Source organism: Fringilla coelebs, assembly GCF_963513975.1.
Source record: "Fringilla coelebs genome assembly, chromosome: 6".
NCBI classification, from domain to species: domain Eukaryota; kingdom Metazoa; phylum Chordata; class Aves; order Passeriformes; family Fringillidae; genus Fringilla; species Fringilla coelebs.
The window spans coordinates 51,812,455-51,829,845 of record NC_140034.1 but is presented as its reverse complement, the minus strand read 5'-3'; the positions used below and the strand labels follow the sequence as shown (position 1 = coordinate 51,829,845).

Sequence of the window (17,391 nt, the reverse complement as noted above, 5' to 3'; positions counted from 1 at the left end):
AGTTTTGAACAGGTTCTAGTTAACAATAGTGTACACTAATAAAGCTGAAAGGTAACTTGTTGGCCAGGAAAAGAAATACAATTACTTACTCTGAAAAATTGTTTTAAATATTTGATATTCATCAACAGGGTTATCTTCATCATCAATAATTGTAGAATAACCTTCCAAAGCAGTCTCTTCAGCATCATCTTCTTCCCAGTCTTCATCATCTCCATCTTCACCTGCCTGTTTTGCTAGAATTTCAAGATATTCTTGACCATCTTCATCAATGTCATCTTCATCACTCCCCAGCTCTTCTGAGTTAATTACAAACAAACAAAAGTTTAACTTCAAAATGTCAAGAACAATTCTTTAGAAATGTGGCTAACTAGGTAAAACAGGCAGTGGAAGTGGTAACAATACCGTGCAGGCTGAAAAGGGGGGAGCTCTTCTAACTCAGCCGTGGAAGTCAGTTTTTAAGAGAGAGTGGAAAGTAATATATACTTAGCGCTATACAGTGGAAGAGAGAGTGGAAAATAATATATAGTTTCCACTATATATACTCTACAGATATAATTAAAAGTTGTCAAAAGATGTCCAGTGTTCTACTGCAGTGCTTCATTTTTGGAATTAGGATACTCAGAAGAATTTCACAAAGGAACTCAGTATCTCCATCAGAAAAAAATGAAACATACAAAATAACAAAGGTTCCATCTCCCTACCTGTTTCCTCATCTTCTTCAGCTTCATCATCATCATCACTGTCATTTTCATGCTCTGCATGACAAGCATATGCTCTTTTCAATCCATTAAATAAAAGGATAAAAGCTGGCAGGATCTGCCCAGCAACTTGATTTAAAACCTGTGGTATTTGCTCCAGATTGATAAGAGCACACAGGCCAAGTACACACATCTTTCTGTCATGGAGTCTACAAAACAGAAGAACAGAACAGTTGCAAGTTTTGTCATGATTTACAAGCAGGTCATACACAGGTGTATCACAGAGAATCATCTCCAGAAGTACACTTACCCCAGGAAACAGTCCACATCATTAAGCCACTGAGTTATGAAGTGATTGGTGACAGGCTCTACATTGTTGGGGAAACGAAGATTTTCCAGGGTGTTTAATAGTAAATGAGGATTGTAATACAAAGCAGCTATGGCAACCTGGAGGCACATGGTTCGCAGTTCACTGGTTTTCACTTCTCTGGTCAGTCTCTCCAAGGCAGCTTCCACAAACAAGGGTATGCACTGGACAGTGAGAACATTCACACTCAGTGATCAAAAATAAAACTTGTCATTCTGTACTTCAACAGTGTGTGGCACATAAACACAGATGGCATAAAATTGAGTCACTTTTAATTGCCAGCAAAAGTCAGATAAAAGATGAAATGAAAATGTGAAAATATTTAATCACATGGATTTTGTGACATCCTGCACAGCAAATATAACTTCTGGTCCTATAATCTTGTGTATTAAAAATGGAAAATAGAGAAAATGTGTACACTAGTAAGTCCAGAAAAATCAACTTATTCATCTCTCAAATTCCAACTGCCATATGTACATAATGAAGTCCCTGGTCCCTCTATTCTATTGATTTGGATTTTAGGAACTTCATTTTCATTCTTCATTATTTCAAAGCTATGAGGTTGACAGAATAACTTTCATTAAATATTCACTAGAATTAACTTAGAATGCAATTAATCGACTTTTTAGAACCAAGATGCTCCTGAGGTGGCACTCTTCCAGACTCATAAAAACACCCGTTTTGCAGTGTCCTAAATTCTGAGCCAAAGCATGCAGGAGCTCTCTGCAGTGCTCTCAGTGAGTAACACTGACAGGATTATTAGTTGTACTACATGAAGTGCTCGTAACAAAACTCATCACACATAATCAATTCATACTACACTATAAATATTTTAAAAGTTGTAGTTTTAGCAACCAAAGTCATTACCAACCTGATCAATGCCACGCCCTTTACACTGAAGAATAATTACTTCTAACAGCTTTGCTGCATGACATTCTGCATCTTCTCCAGCAACGCCTGTAAGGACCTGAAACACAGCCATTACTGGTGGCGTATCCCCTCCAGGAGTATTCTCTATACACTGCTTTGTTTTGAAAAGCTGGTATGAATTTACCCCCTCTAACAATGCCAGCAGTAACAGCCATCAGTGAAGGAGCCAGATCTACAGCAATGGCTGTGTGACAACCAGGGACTGGAAACTGCTGGAATTTGGCAAAACGAACCAAATGTACAAATATTCAAAAACTCTATGGATGCTGAGCCTACCACAGTTGCAGTAAAAGCATCAGCTGCCATTTTGCCAAGGATTATTTCCATAAACAAAAGAAAAACTTGACTTATCCATCAATGTACTGAATTTTGTAGCAGTCTTATTTACAAAAATGGGCTATCCAGTGGAAGACCATGCAATACCTAAAACCTGTGTTAAAAATTCACTGTGCTCAACTAACACCAATCACTAAGTGATCATGGCAGGGTAATTTTATATATAAGATTCCAAGAAATTACAAACATCCCAATTGGCCTGGTTGCAACTTGTTTTCAAACCAAGGCTGGCAAGAGTTATTCACTAGTATTTATAGAATACTAAAATAGTTCCTCACTGTAATATTCACTGTAACATCTTCAAAAGAGGAAATACCACAGGCAGCACAGCTCCTCAGGACAGTTCACCAAAGCTCTTATATAGACACCACACACCATATCCAGGAGTGGAAAACTGAAATCCCCACATATTACTATTAGAGATGGTAAAACATTAACACATATCTTATAAAAAATTATTCCTTTCCTCATATGGTGCTAACACTCTGGAAAGCTGTATATTCTACATTTTGCCTGGGCAAAGAAAGCCCAGTAATACAAACTAAAATACAGAAACCCTGCCCAAAAGTGCCTGGACTGAGTCAGACCAACTGCATTCTGCTCCCAGCTTTCACCACTGACATGGCACAAACTTGGGAAAACAACTTCCTGTTCTGGTCCCTTTACCTTCCATCCCTACACACTTATTTAGCTAACAGGTGTCAGACCTTCAGCACACATGCAGCACGTGTATCCTGGCCATGGTGAGGCTACAAATCCCAGATGGAAGAATCCACCTACCTTTTGCAATCTGTCTTGCATGCCCATATGCACTAAGTGTATTGCACAAAGCCTGCTTTTTTATTCTGCTTTTGTTGTGTAGGATTTATTTTTTCCCTTCTGCCAAAAGCATATATCTGAATTCTTGATGCAATCTCTTTAAATTTCTCTGCAATAATTTATTAATTTCAGGAATGGAATCTTAGAGGATGCTAGATAGCAAAATGCTTTAAAGAGCAGAAGTTCAAAGCTTCTGTGGAGAAAAGTACCCAGTTTAACATGATTATTTCATCAGAGATGGCAGGTTTTGTTACCACACAGAAATCTACTCACCTTCTTGCACATACTGTAGATCATTTCAAGATATTTTGTGTCTGACAGAAGTGTATCTGTATCAACAGTCACATAATTATGCAAGAGAGGCATCATATCTGTGTTAAAAAGAAGGATGATAACAGTTAGGTATCATCTGTGTGCTATTAAAATCAGTTTGAAATCTCTGTATTAATAATTACAGTTCTTGTGTAATGTTTGCTAAGATAAGTCTGCAAGTCATAGGTACCTTAGCAAAACGAGTCTGGTAGCAGCAACAGCAAAATAAAACTATTTCAAGTGTAACCTCACTTGATTGTTTTCCTAACATTACAGTCATGATGCAATTCATTGTATGGCTGAAATCGCATCCATGAAACCCTCTGGCTCCCTGATTTATTTCTATTACTTACCAGTAAAATAATCAAAACCATCCTGCTGGAAGACTTCAAACACAAGAGGAAGAAGCTGCCACATTTGTGCAGAAACCTGTTGGCAGGTCAGACTATGAGCCAAGGAAAAGATCTCCTCGTAGAACTCTAAAACAAACAGAATCTAGGTAAATAGCATGCCAATCCCATGCACTTCTAAAAGTAATCCAGCAGAAGTACAGATACCTAATACATGCTGCTGCAAAACTGTTCCAATCACTTGCAAACAGATCCCTTCCAGCTGCTGGGTAATCTGAAAAATAAAATAAAATAAAAAAGAACAGGTAATGACTATTTTCAATACTTTGAAGTTGAAATGAAATACATTTTAAAATTTGTCAAAGCAGCGTCTATATATACAATATAGTTTTTAAGAACTAATAGTAATGACTCACATTTTAGAGCACTAAATGTGTAAGAGCAGCACTCAGCTAAGGATTTGCAAGATAGCTTTCAATACAAGGTGGTCTTTGAGTACTGGAAGAATCTCATTATAGGGAATCCTTAAAAAATAAACACCTGACTAACCCTCTGCACCAGTTCAGTCCCATTGAAACACTGTAAGCAAATATACACATATCAAAGGAGTAAACAATGGAAATCACAGGAGGTATTTCCTGTTCCAGGAAAGAAATTGAAACCAAAAAACCCCCAAAAAATCCTAAATACCAAACCACTTCCCAAACCTAGCTTAGGATGTTCAAATGGTATGGAGACTATCAGCATAAATGCTGGTCCTACAGATTCAGTCAGTGTTCCCAATTAGTATATGTTAGTCCATGGAATAGCTAACGAAACAGTCATGAACGTGTTGAGGGCACTCACCTTGCACAGGGAAAAGTAAAGGCTGAGTTTCTGGTTTTAGCTATGCAGAACAGGATTGAACCTAACCTGCTAAATACCTTATCTCTTGGAACACTGGTCATCCTGTGGGAGATGTATCTAACTATGTTTACTGGTCAACATTTTCAAACTGAGCTCCTCAGGACTAGCATATCATTACACAGAGTTTTAATCTAGAAGGCAAGGATTTGCTGACAAAAAAAAGTACAAGCAGCTCTAGCAACAAGTAAATGAGCTGAGCTGGTCCTTGGTGTGGCAGCACTGAATTCTTGGGAATTCCCTTGGGAATTTAATGCTGCTTCTTCAGTGAAGTCTTCAGAGTCCTACAGCTTATTACTGAACTTTTTAGTAACTAAAAAAACTATAATGTATTTATTAAAAGCCCGTAGCTGGCTTTGTCAATAAAGATTTTAATCAGAAATGGCATCTTTTGAACTAGCTGTACTCTGGACAGAAGAGACTCCATTCAGTACATGAAAACCAAATGACAGAAGTTTAATCCCAAAGGAAAATTCTCCAGGGCAGATGAGGCAGGTAAAATCCCCCATCTCTGAGCACAGCCACAAGAGCTCTATTTACCCCCATCGATTCTGTCACAGAGAGCAAACCAGTCAGCAGAGTCAATGTTTGCAGCTATGTGAAGCTTTATCTGTTTTGTTTGAAGGGCAGACCTCATCAAATCCGATGTGTGTTCCCAGCTGAGCTGACAGAGCTGCACCTCCTACAGACCCATTGCTCCTATTTGAACAAGAAGCTGGATTCTTATGGGAAATACTGTGGCAACATTTATGCTCTATTACTGCGTGTATTGCGTTGGAAAAGTGACCCACCCTGTTACAACCTGGCTACATGATATGTACTTCACTATTTCTGTTTGAGTATCTTTTTGCCCAAAAGGACAGTTTTTCATGTAACAATTCTACGACTATAAATACTTACAGTGTTCTTAGACCATACATATCAGCTTTAAAGTAATTTTTACTTACTTCTTTGTGATCTTCAACTACACTGAGAAGTGTATCGATAGTATTCAAGATTCCCATTGCTGTCACTGCTTTGTCATCACTGCCCTCTTCATCTGGACCAGTCTGGATTACCTGGTTAAATGTCATTGCCTGCACGTAATAGTAGAACAACCCATAAATATATCATTAAATTGTGAAAGTCTGGCACTCTACACAATTTCAGAAGGACTTTTGCTGAGAAAATGTATACAAATAATAGCAGGTGACTGCTCTGCTCCAGAATTTCTTCTCAGGATGATAAAATTTGGATGTTAAACCATTGGAACTGTCTTTACCTTTTATCTACTCCTGAATAAAAATATGTAAATGACATTATGTCCCATGCAAAAGAATACATTTTCCCTTAGTAAGTTCTTCTGACACAAGGTTTCCTCAGTAGCTGAACTAGACTGGAACACTTGGCAGGCATTCCCAGAGAGGACACACTAACAATTCCATTTTAACTCCAAGGCCTTTAATAGGGAAGCACTGAGCTGACCTCTGCTTTTGCAACCATTAATACAACTTGCTAGATATGGCCATTCAAGCTCTTGAATTTCTCCTGCAGATTCAATTTTATTTTCACACCAAACTTTTAATTGAAAATTTACTCTTTTATTTAATGGTTTAAAACAGACAACCTAAGTGACATTTTAGAGACTACCTAAAATGTGCTACCAATTTCATTATTACCACTATCGGGAGGAAATATGCAAAGATTTCACAAACATTTCTAGAAGTGTTCTTAGAGAAACTTCTACTCAGTGTAAGTCATGAAGCCACTTCTGATGAAACACTAAGTGTAGAAGAAAATTACTTGTATCAATGCACTTAAACAAACTGGACTAACAACAGCTATTAATTGATGGTCATACTCAACCATCAATTTTAACTACCAATCTTTCCCATATTAAACATCTTCCCAAGCCACTGTAAAGTCTCACCAAATGCTGTGTCATTTCTACTGCAATTGGGGTAACTTCTTCACTATATTCACAGATCATCTTCTGAATCACATTAGTAAGATCATCATTTTCAGTCTCTCTTATAATGTGAAGCAAAGCTTGCATTACAGGTCTAATGAATGGAGTAATATATTCTTTAGCTGTAAAACAGGTGGAATGTTTGAATTAACATTCTTAGAAAATGACAGATCCGTTTAAGAACCTACATCTCAAATAACTTTATTTACTGCTTCAGCATTAACACGCAAAGACCATGAGTAGAGTAAATCATTATAGCAGTACTACCATTCAGAACAAATTTTAATAATCTATAACAACCGGACTGAAATTTAAGTATGAAAACCAGAGCACTGCGATCTGAATTAATAAAATGCAAGATTACTGATCAATGCAAATGTTAATTGAATGGGAACTGGTATATATACACCTTTGTCAAATTACCTGAAGTATTAAATATATAGTTTATGTTTGCTTTGTAGCTTTTATGCCAGCTTCAGGAATACTAAGCCATGTAAAACCTGCCTGAATCAGGATAGGTTTTTTTTCTTTAAATAAATTTTAACATGAATGAATATATGCCAAGACAGATATTATCACTGTATTTCTGATTCAATTATTAGGTGGTATAATAACTAGATTTACTGTACCATGAAGCTCTTGTTACCATGTTTTAATAATCATAATGTCTTATAATGTTAAAATGCAATTTATTTTTTAAAAAAATTAAACTTTTCTAGCTGAAAAATTATAGTAAATGATTACAAGTTACAATTGAAAGAGAAAAATTAACATCAGGGAAGAAGAGAACAAGTCTGCCTGAACATCACAAAATTAACACCTATTCCATTAAAGCTTGTAGCTGTAAGAAAAGGCTCCTACCTTTCTCTTGATTACTGATGAGAACTTGAAGAGCTATTGCAGCTTCTACTTTCACAGGCATTTCCCTATCATCTATCAGACACCTTCTTGTGAGTTCTAAGGCTGTCTGGAGATTCTGGTCACTTTTAAATTTGACTTCACAGAAATAATGAAGAACCCAGCAAGCCTGAAATAAAAACAATGAAGAAATTCAGAACTGCAAAACCTACAAACAGGATTGCCAACTGTTTGTATAGCCATAACCAACACAAACCATTGAATCTGAGTTGCATCTCCTGATGAATAAAGATGCTCTAAGACTTTTCAGTGATGAAGATGTTTGAGAGTGTGGAGGCTGGTCAGTGGGAGGCTGTCTTGCAGACATCACTAAACCAGTACTATGATCTCAGGTTTATCTTTGGCCACAGGTTTTGTGTGAGCAGTACAGTCTATGTGCAAAACACACACAGACCCTACCACCAGACACAGATGGGAAACCGTGCACACAGTGCTGCAGCCATTCCAAAACTACACAGGGGCTATCTATAATCACATGTAAAAACTAGTACTCATCCCTGGAAAAGATGTACAATTTATTATGAAAAAGGTGCAGAAAGAAAAGCATCCGTGGGAGGGAAGAAGTGGCAGATTTCTGAATTCTTCAGTTGGAACAGTGTATCTCAGTAAATGCCACACTTTCTTACCCGTGCTCTCATGTAACCCAGCTCACTGCTGAAGAGAGGGAACACATGATTCTGCAACATATATTCCATCTGATCCTTATAGATCTTTTTCTGTCAAAATATGAAGGGAAGCACATCCGTTTAAAACTTCATACAAAAAGGTACTTCTAGCCCAGTAAAAAAAGTCACACATGATAAAGCGTGAAGAGTGTAACAAACTCTCAGACTTTTCACTTATCCATTTCTAAAAGTCAATTACACAACAATAATCTCCTATATTAATAATTAAACTTGGGTCCTACATGGATTTTTAAAATTTTCAGTCATAATAGTGACACCTTTTTCCCCAGTCATTTTTTGACCCCACGAGACATCTTTCTGTTGGCAGCACATTGGCACCAAAAGTAAAAGTGGTCAGGGAAACTCCTTAGAGCTGTGGTGCAAAAACAAGTCCATGCCATGCATCTATTTTATTACCATTTGAACTGAGCAACATCTCTAATTTCATTTTATTTCCTCTCTTCTAGACACAAAAACCAGTCCATTAAATAAACAGCCTACCACTGGATGCACTTTTTTCCTTTCTTCCACAAAAAAGGGAATGTAATTAAGTGAAGCACAGAAATGGTGTAGGAATTCTCACCAGAAGCACAGAACTTAAAGGAACTTAATAATCTGAACTTGAACATGACCTATAAAACTCTGGTAATTAAGTAATTAAGCTGACATTAAACCCAAAACAATGAAGTTCAACAGCTTAAAAAAAAACTGGCAGCAATTCAGAAACTTGTGAATTCAGAGCTATTTGCATTTCTTCTAAGGTACTATATGTCAGAGACAGCATGGGAGGGGCAAAAAAAAGGATGAAAAGAACCACTAGATTTGTTCTGCTTACTTTTAGGAGAATTTCAGCCAAAGAACCAATCATATGTAAAGCACCATCCTTCTTGCGAGGATCAGCATTTGGCTCCGTAAGGATTTGATAACAAAAGCCCATTGTCTTCTGCAGGACCTAGATTACATGTAAGGTAAGTCAAAGTATTTCAGTCAATCACCCCAGGTACCATTCTCTGTGCTCTGAAATGCTACAGTATCTAATAGCCTGCTCCAAGTCTGGAATGTGGGCAGTTTATGTCTTTGTTATAAACACACAATGTTCTGTCAAGAATGGGTCCTAGGGGAATTTGCAAATACAAAAAATCATAAATAGAGCAGTGCAAATAAATTTGGAATTTCAAATTTTAGCATATTATGATATGAGAGCAGAAAAGTAAAACTTTTATTAATAGCTCTTTCAGCAAATAAACTGAATTTAGCTGGTGGTATTTCAGTATAATCCTTGAACAACTTACCTCTTTCCTTTTACTACATGATGTAAACAATAATGTCTGAGCAGCAGTTGTTGGAGAAATGAAGTCTTCAAATACATCTGTTAAATAACATTGTAACAGTTTTAAATTCCAGTCCTTTAATACAGTTCATATTTAATATGGAAAAAAAAGAGCATCCTTCAGGTGGTTACTCATGCTTTCTTGCTAGAAATATTTCAAGACCAAAGAGTAACATGTGGTTGGATACATATGTTTCATGTTTTTCATGATGACTGCCTCTACATGTCTAATTTGAAGTTCTATGTCTCTTATTTTTAAAATAAATCTTTTTCAACAGTAGAAGCAGACACAACAGTCAAGTTTTGACAAGGGCGTTATTTGCTCTACAGGCCAGCACGCAGAATTAATTGGGTTAAAAAATGTTCAGTTTCTCATTTCTCTGCAGAAGAGGATTATCAGAGCCTTGCGCAATACCAGTAGCGTTTACAGGTATGCCTCTGACCTGAGGGATAAAAACTCCCAAACCCCTCAAGATTCCTTGTTCCAGCCACATAAACATTCCTAGTGAAGGGAAGAATTTCTTCAGGGAGTCTGAAGTATTTTTTTCTTGTTCCCAGCCTCAGAGGACGGCTCAGACTTAGAATAAACCCCAACATGAGGTAGCAGAGCACAGGAGGTGAAATGGGACATTATGGAGTAAGCCTGGAATGCCAGGCTTACTCCATAATGTGTCATTTACCACTGGGGTAAATCTGCTCTGAACTGTGCCATGGGTGAAACTCCCTAAGAAATCCAGGGCCTGAAATACTACTTGTTTATGGCATAACCTTTAAATGACTCAAATTTACGTAGTTGTTGCCAGCAAGACCAGGACTGCTCGACTTGAAATAAAAACTTTGTAACTGTAAATGAAATACTTTCACAAATGCACAAACTCCTGTGCCATTGCCGACTGTTGTATCCTCTCTCCTTTATATCCTCTCACCAATATGTCCAACTTCTATTATTTGGTTAATACAATATGTTTCTCTCTCTTTTTTTTTTTTAAAGATTAAATCCACCTCAGTTTTCACAAAAACACCCCATAAAAATCCCATATTTTCGTGAAATCATTTTTTAACATGAGTAGATTTCAAAGGCTCACCAAATTTCATGCGGATATATTCATATGGATCTTCTTGCCAAAGCTCTTCATCAGCATCTGTATAGCACATCAATGGGAAAATAACATCTTGGATGATTCCCTGGAATAAAAAAAAGAGATTGAAAACTGTTTAGCACTACTAAATAAATCTCTGTATTCTGTCCTGTATTTTATAGATTTTCTCCATCCTGCTGGTAACATTCTAAAACTATTTGGATGTAGAGTGGATTTATGTGGCACTTTACAAAAAAACACATCTTTTATGTTTAGGCAGAGTTACAATACAACACAAGATACTACACTGGCTTTGGATAGTGGCATGTGGAGATGATTCAATGCCATAAATTCAGCACCTAACACCATCTCCAAATATGCTGTCCTGCTGCATGAGATTGTAATCTTTAATAAATTAAAGCACAAAGGAGAGACAGCAATATCTCAAGGTAACCTTCATTAAACTGGCTTAAACTCTTTCCACCAGCAATTTATAAGAGAAGTGCCTAAAATGTGAATTGTAGCAAGGCTGGAAACACTCTACAGCAGATTGACTAATGTACTTCTGAGTCATCTAAGTATTAAACCCCAAAAATGGCTTACTTGAATATGAGGTTTCAGATTCCTCCAGGTGACTGCGTGAGACACTCCTTGATTGATGTAATTTAGTGTTTGCTGCAGAACTCTAGGAGCCATGTACTGCTTTTCCTTGTATTGATACAGCACCTTCAGCAACACCTAGAGAAATCAGATCTCATCAGTATCTTATACCGAGCACAGCCCATTTTCACCACAATTCTACCCTCCCTCACAAGCCTACATAAGAACCCCTCAAAACTGAACAAAACCCCCATTTATTCATTAGGCTAAAATGGGTACTGACTAAGCCTTCTACCAAATGTCATTGTTAATTTTATAAGACAATTTGCAGCTCATACTGGGTGCTTTCACATATTTTAAAAATACCATCCTTTATTAACACAAACCATACATGCTAACTCACCACCAACACACCCCGGGGGCTTTGCCCTCTGCCTCTGAGGTTTATTTTTCCATCTTCACTCTTTGGGGGCAGAAATTCACACCCAGCCACTGGATCAGAACACTCTACACTCACAGTCTGATCTGTGCCTCCGTGCTGCCTCACAGCCACACAGCTGTGAGCAATGTGTGTGTGTGGAGTGATCCAGCAGTCAGCCACTACCTTTGGCTTTCTGGCCTCAACTCTTCTCCTGCACTGGCATCCAGAACTCCTTCACAGGGATCCACCTGTGTTCAAGCCCATGGCTCTCCACAAACAAGGTCACGAAAAGAATATGGGACCATGACTAATAATTAAATTACAGCTCACAGGAGAGTTTTGCACGGGTAATGCAAAGGGAATTCCCTGCCCAATCCAGGTCAGTGGAAACACTGCACCTTCAGAAGCAGCATGACCAACTGGAGAGAAATGGCAAATCCCATTGCCAGGATTTTATTTAAGTCTTCACACCAAAGAAGCATTTTTTAAAAAAATCCCAACCCAAAGGAGCTGGAAAGATATTGATCAATTTGTAATACTAGCAAAATAAAAATCTAGGGAAAACAAGATTCATTATCTTGAAAATGAATGCTGTTGGTACCATTTATTACACAAAGACTAAAGTGTTTTTCCCAAAGGAATTGCCTTGTACTTCAGTTTAAGGAGGATGCACTCATTCATCAAAATATTCACAGCTTTATAAACAGTTTTGTACTCTAGATGCTTTATCACTTCCCAAAGTTTGAACTGCTCATGTTTAAAAATTTTCAGGATTTCGAGAGAGATTACTTGGTACCAACACCTGAGTACAAGGTTTTGTAGCATTAGGTATTGGGTTAGGATAGAAAAGAGGAGAGCAAAAGTTCAAACTTGCAGGGTTTTTAGGACTATCCAAGAAGATGCATGTAGTTTCATGATTCAGATGTAGTAGGCAAAGATATTAAAAAATTAAGAAAATTTTTAAGAACTGCAGTGAGGAAAAACAGCACGGACACTCTGGGGCAAATAAAATTCTGTAACAGTGCCAAGGAACTACAAGGCAGCAGTGTCCAGCCAGGGCTTAGTTCTGGCTCCTGAGAAGTGTCTTGAGAAAAACAGCTGCTAACACAAGGGATAAATTCAGAGTATTCCAGCTAGGCAGCTCAGCCTGGTTTGGACAAACTAAAAGTTTAGCTAAAGTGAATGCTGAATGTACTTTTTTTAAAATTTTTATTTGAGGGGCCTAATCAATGAGAAGTAATTATGACAATAATATTAGCAGTATATTTCAAGTTTATACTTGAACCACCTGTAGTCTTATGCTTTATATTTATCTATTACTCCTTTACTAAAAGGGTGCAAACACTTTGGAGAGTAGAGAACTCCATGAACCATATTATCCAAATTTATACTCTTCAGTAATTCATAGATTTACAATTTCTGTGAAGAAACACATCCTGCTCAAAAATCTTCCACAACATTTGTTTGGCAGATTCCATGTCCTGAATAGAGGCTCAAGATCTATCTTCTGCAGAAAAATGGGAGGGCAGAACCTTAACATAGTCTGTCTTCCTAAACAAGTTCCAGTATTGTTTAGGAACAAACTAAACCTGCCAAAGTATTGATTTTTTAGCAGTTTTCTTTAAATACCTGAATTCTTAGGAGCTTCCTAGCTGCAATAACAATAAGGATCAAAATTGATTCAAAGAGAATGTAAAGAAAAATGAGCATTTTGTCAAACTGTTAAAATTATCTTTTCAAAGATTGCTTCTGCCAATAGCCCTTTGTCAGAACTTCATTTTATCTTGGAAGTGCAAAGCAACCAGTAGGGCCTTAAAGAATATGCAATAATTATCTGTCTAATGTCACCTAGAGGTGACAGGTGAGCACCTCAGGAAGCAACATTGACACCACTTCCCTGAGCAGAAGGTTGGGATATATTGCATCAAACTCCATGTGAAAAATGTTTTCCATACTTTGGCCAACCTTCAAAATGCATGGATTTATGAGATACTTTCCCTACTCTCTTCTTTTGAAGTCCTGTAATTCATTATGATTTCATTAGAAATTAAGACAACTGAAACTGAACCAAGAACTGTTTGTCTGACTCAAAGGCTTTAAAGAAAACATTCTGAACTGTGAGATTTTCAGAAATCAATAGTCTGTTTACATTTGCAATATAATCACCTTAAAATAAAGGTATTTATGAACCAAATACGAAATAATTTTATAAAAACATACCTGAAGTTTTTCATTAATCCAAAGATTATTTGCATACAGCAGATTGTAAAACACAACACAAGTGGTAACCCCAAAACAGGGAGATGAGTAGAAAGGGAACATCAGAATTACCTGTCTATAAGAGAGCCTCTGCTTGATCAGGCCTTTGCAGAAGGCTGAAAAATTAGCATTTACGGACTTTAAGTAAAAATAACCTGTATCAGAATTTAAAAGGTAGTTCTGAAAGTCAACTACACATCATACACCCATCTTTCAGAAAGGAAAAAAATTGGTAGCATTTGTCTGAAGCTCCTCTGAGGGCTTGTACGTGAAACGTGGATTGCGGTATGTGGCAAATTGACAATTTCTTTATCAGTCTTATTTTTGAGCCCACAGACATCACTGCTTTCCATACCAATGTGCTTGAAAAAAAACTGTGAATAAGAGCAAGAAGCCTTTTCAGCAAATAATGAAAAAAGCAATCAGTACTAACTCTAAAGTTATCCTAATACTCCCCCCACACTCAGTGTTCCTTACTTGCTGAACACCAACAGCGAAGGCCTTCAGGAAAACTTCAGCAAACTCATTGTACTCCTTGGAAACATTCCCAGGGCTTCCATACCTAGAATTAGAAGCAAGTATGTAAACTCAAGGGTGCAGCAATATTACTGACTTGAATGTTTGCTTGGAGTATTTTTGGTTTTTTTTTAAATAATGGAAGAGAAAATACCTCTCAAAGAGCCTAGCTAAGATATGCAAAGCCCACTTCTTGCATTTCCACCAAGGCAACTCAGGTCTATCATCTTCATCAACCTGAAGGGTTTCCTTTATGGAAAAAAAAAAGACATTATTTAGCAATTATTCACAAAGAGTTCAAATTATATGTAATTAGAACAACTACATAGTATACACCTTGCTTTTAACCTGCCATTTGAACTTCTAGCTTAATAGAAGTATGAAGCAGAGTATATCTAAAAATAAATCCCACGAAATATGCCTAAATGACCAATAAATTTTTGAAACAAGAAGCCAAAATAAGTTTTGCTATAATTTAAAAAAGAACTTGCATACAAGCTACATATTTTTAAAATTTGTTTAGTCTGTTTGAAACTCCCCATATAGCCTTATCTTTTTTATTTATTATTTCTTGGCATCTGTAGAGAAAAAAGAATGCAGAAATAACATTCTAGTGAATGAAAAATACTTAAAGACATAAATAGCCAAAAGCCACTTACAGCTGGTACATCCCTATCAACAACAGTCTTCAGGATTTCTATCCACTCAGTCAGGTTTTGCTGATTTATCAACTCCAAAGGTAATGTGTACTGGTTAAAAAAAAAAAAAAAAAACTGCTTTATAATAAATTCATGTTACTTTTACAGTTTAAATTTTAGCTTTCAAATCTTTCCCCACACCATGAAAGACAGAAATTTACCTCAAAAACCAGACTAAAGAACTCAACACCATCTAACCTACATCCTAAAGATCCTCAAAGGTGCTAGAGGTCTTTGCTCCAATTCATTGTGTTTATGCAATGCTAAAATGATACTTAAATGGATGTTACTCTAATTTCTGAAGCATTTAACAGCAGTTCCATTCCAAACTGTTATATTTACACTGGTAATTCTCTTTAGGCAGGCCTCCACAATCTGTCCTTAGAAAAATCATTTTCTAACTGGTTTTCAGCAAACACCCTACCTTAGAGGATGGCAAGTGTAACTTTTATCTAATGCCAACAAGGAATAGCACTGCTCAAAAGTAAAAGCACAAGACAATCAGAAACTTGTGATTCATGGAGCTGAGTAGTAGAGAAAATGATTCAGATGTAATCTAATACTGTAATATTTCTGTCTTTCACTATTTTAAGGAAAAGCATATGCTTTAAATTATTGTTCAAGTATATACAACGTTTTTTACCTGGACAAGGGCATAAAATATTTTGAAGATCTGTTTCTGGATGAGGACAGACTGGTCTGATGGATCATTCAAGAGCTGAATGAAGCTGTCCTTCAGGACTGGCAGAAAATGTTGCATTGCAGCTATCAAGGGACTCCGCTCCTCCGGTTTCTTGTACCTTTAGAGAAGAACAAAACCAGTTTTGTAGTTGACTGAAAAAGCTCACCTTGCCCCAGTGCAGGCACAAGTAGGTTATATGACAGCTCGTAACAACCTGTCACTTAAAAAGAAACCCCAGCCAGTTCCTGTGACAGAATCGGAAATGAAGCCATAGCCAGATGGTGTTACAGATAAGAAATACATTAATCAGAGTGCACAGTTTCTCAAAATATTTGCAGAAGCTACATTGCTTCACTGACACTGGATAAAGCAAACTGAGGAGCCTCTGGCAGCCTGGCACTGGATGGCTCTCACATCTCGCCATTTAACTTGCCCAAAGGCAATAATAATTTAGAGAGGGTGGCATTCCAGGCTGTGGGGCAGGCTCTGAGCAGGCAACCACCCTTGAAGTAAAACCTCAGACCTTCTATGCTAGGACAGCCCGCCAGCTTGCCCATGCTGAAAATAAGGCTCCACTTCCTTTCTCCAACACTTTTAAATTCCTGAAAGGAAATGAAGCCACATTTTGAAATCTCTGCCCTAGATTTTAACTTACACACCAGAAACTCCTAACTGATCCAAGAGTTATCACAGCAGAGCAGGATCTTTTCTATACTGGTGATGACAATAAGGTAAAATATCATTTTATGATTGTACATTTGTTTCTTGATTCAGCAATCAATGCCTGCCAGACTCTTTGACTCCCGTGGAAGATTTCTGGGTTAGAGGATTGAGCTTTGGTTTGGTTTGTTTTTCAAACACATTTCTTGTAGACTTTTCACTAATATTAAATATCAATTCTCGACTTCCTAAACACTGGCAATTTTCAGAATATACCAAGAGAAAGACTACTCAGTCTGCTGCCAGATGGCGTGTTCTTTTAAGAACTACTACAAAATACTGAGCTCCAAAATCCTGTTCAGTAATACAGTTTTCATACATTTTCTAAACCAGAAACCCAAACATTAAGATAAAATGTTGCTCAGGAAAATGTTGTTTCTAATTTTCACAAGAAAAATGAAAAACACTAGAAAAAAATTACTATGCAAAGAACAGCCATTTGATCTTGCTGCTTGAATTTGAAGAAAAAAAAAGTGAAAAGCTCCAAGATATTTATGTCCCATGTTAAGGAAAAAAAATTCAAAACTTAAATATTCCTACAACTCAGGAAGTAAAAACTTGATCTAAATAACATCACACAGATTTGTGTCCCACTAAGCTGACTGAAACACTGAAATGTGCACATTCCTACATGATTGGGGACATGAAACTCACCCTTGCTAACTCCACCAAAAAGCTGAGCAAGCAGGAGCAGCTCCTGGCCTCAGATGAAGTGTTTGATCAGCTGAGACTACAGACACACCTGGTGCCTTATCACACAGTGACTGCACTCAGATCCCTAAATATGCATTTATTTCTATCATCATAATTCACTACCACTGCACATGTCTTCATTTACAG

General features: G+C 37.1%; 1 protein-coding gene across 2 annotated transcripts in view; it reads right to left on the bottom strand.

Moving 5' to 3' along the window:
- Window positions 1-17,391, bottom strand: part of IPO7 (importin 7) — a 33,482-nt gene that overhangs the window by 4,336 nt on the left and 11,755 nt on the right. The window contains exons 5-23 of one of the 2 annotated variants that reach the window (XM_084208509.1): window positions 15,793-15,949; window positions 15,111-15,200; window positions 14,606-14,700; window positions 14,413-14,497; window positions 11,259-11,393; window positions 10,662-10,761; window positions 9,539-9,615; window positions 9,082-9,198; window positions 8,208-8,297; window positions 7,525-7,690; window positions 6,625-6,785; window positions 5,663-5,791; window positions 4,020-4,086; window positions 3,816-3,941; window positions 3,424-3,521; window positions 1,937-2,032; window positions 1,009-1,229; window positions 702-907; window positions 90-296 (exon numbers count right to left, since the gene is read on the bottom strand). In XM_084208509.1, coding sequence (XP_084064635.1) covers window positions 90-296; window positions 702-907; window positions 1,009-1,229; window positions 1,937-2,032; window positions 3,424-3,521; window positions 3,816-3,941; window positions 4,020-4,086; window positions 5,663-5,791; window positions 6,625-6,785; window positions 7,525-7,690; window positions 8,208-8,297; window positions 9,082-9,198; window positions 9,539-9,615; window positions 10,662-10,761; window positions 11,259-11,393; window positions 14,413-14,497; window positions 14,606-14,700; window positions 15,111-15,200; window positions 15,793-15,949 — 2,423 coding nt within the window. The remainder of the gene's footprint in view (window positions 1-89; window positions 297-701; window positions 908-1,008; window positions 1,230-1,936; window positions 2,033-3,423; window positions 3,522-3,815; window positions 3,942-4,019; window positions 4,087-5,662; window positions 5,792-6,624; window positions 6,786-7,524; window positions 7,691-8,207; window positions 8,298-9,081; window positions 9,199-9,538; window positions 9,616-10,661; window positions 10,762-11,258; window positions 11,394-14,412; window positions 14,498-14,605; window positions 14,701-15,110; window positions 15,201-15,792; window positions 15,950-17,391) is intronic. The other variant, XM_084208510.1, reaches the window with a different exon arrangement.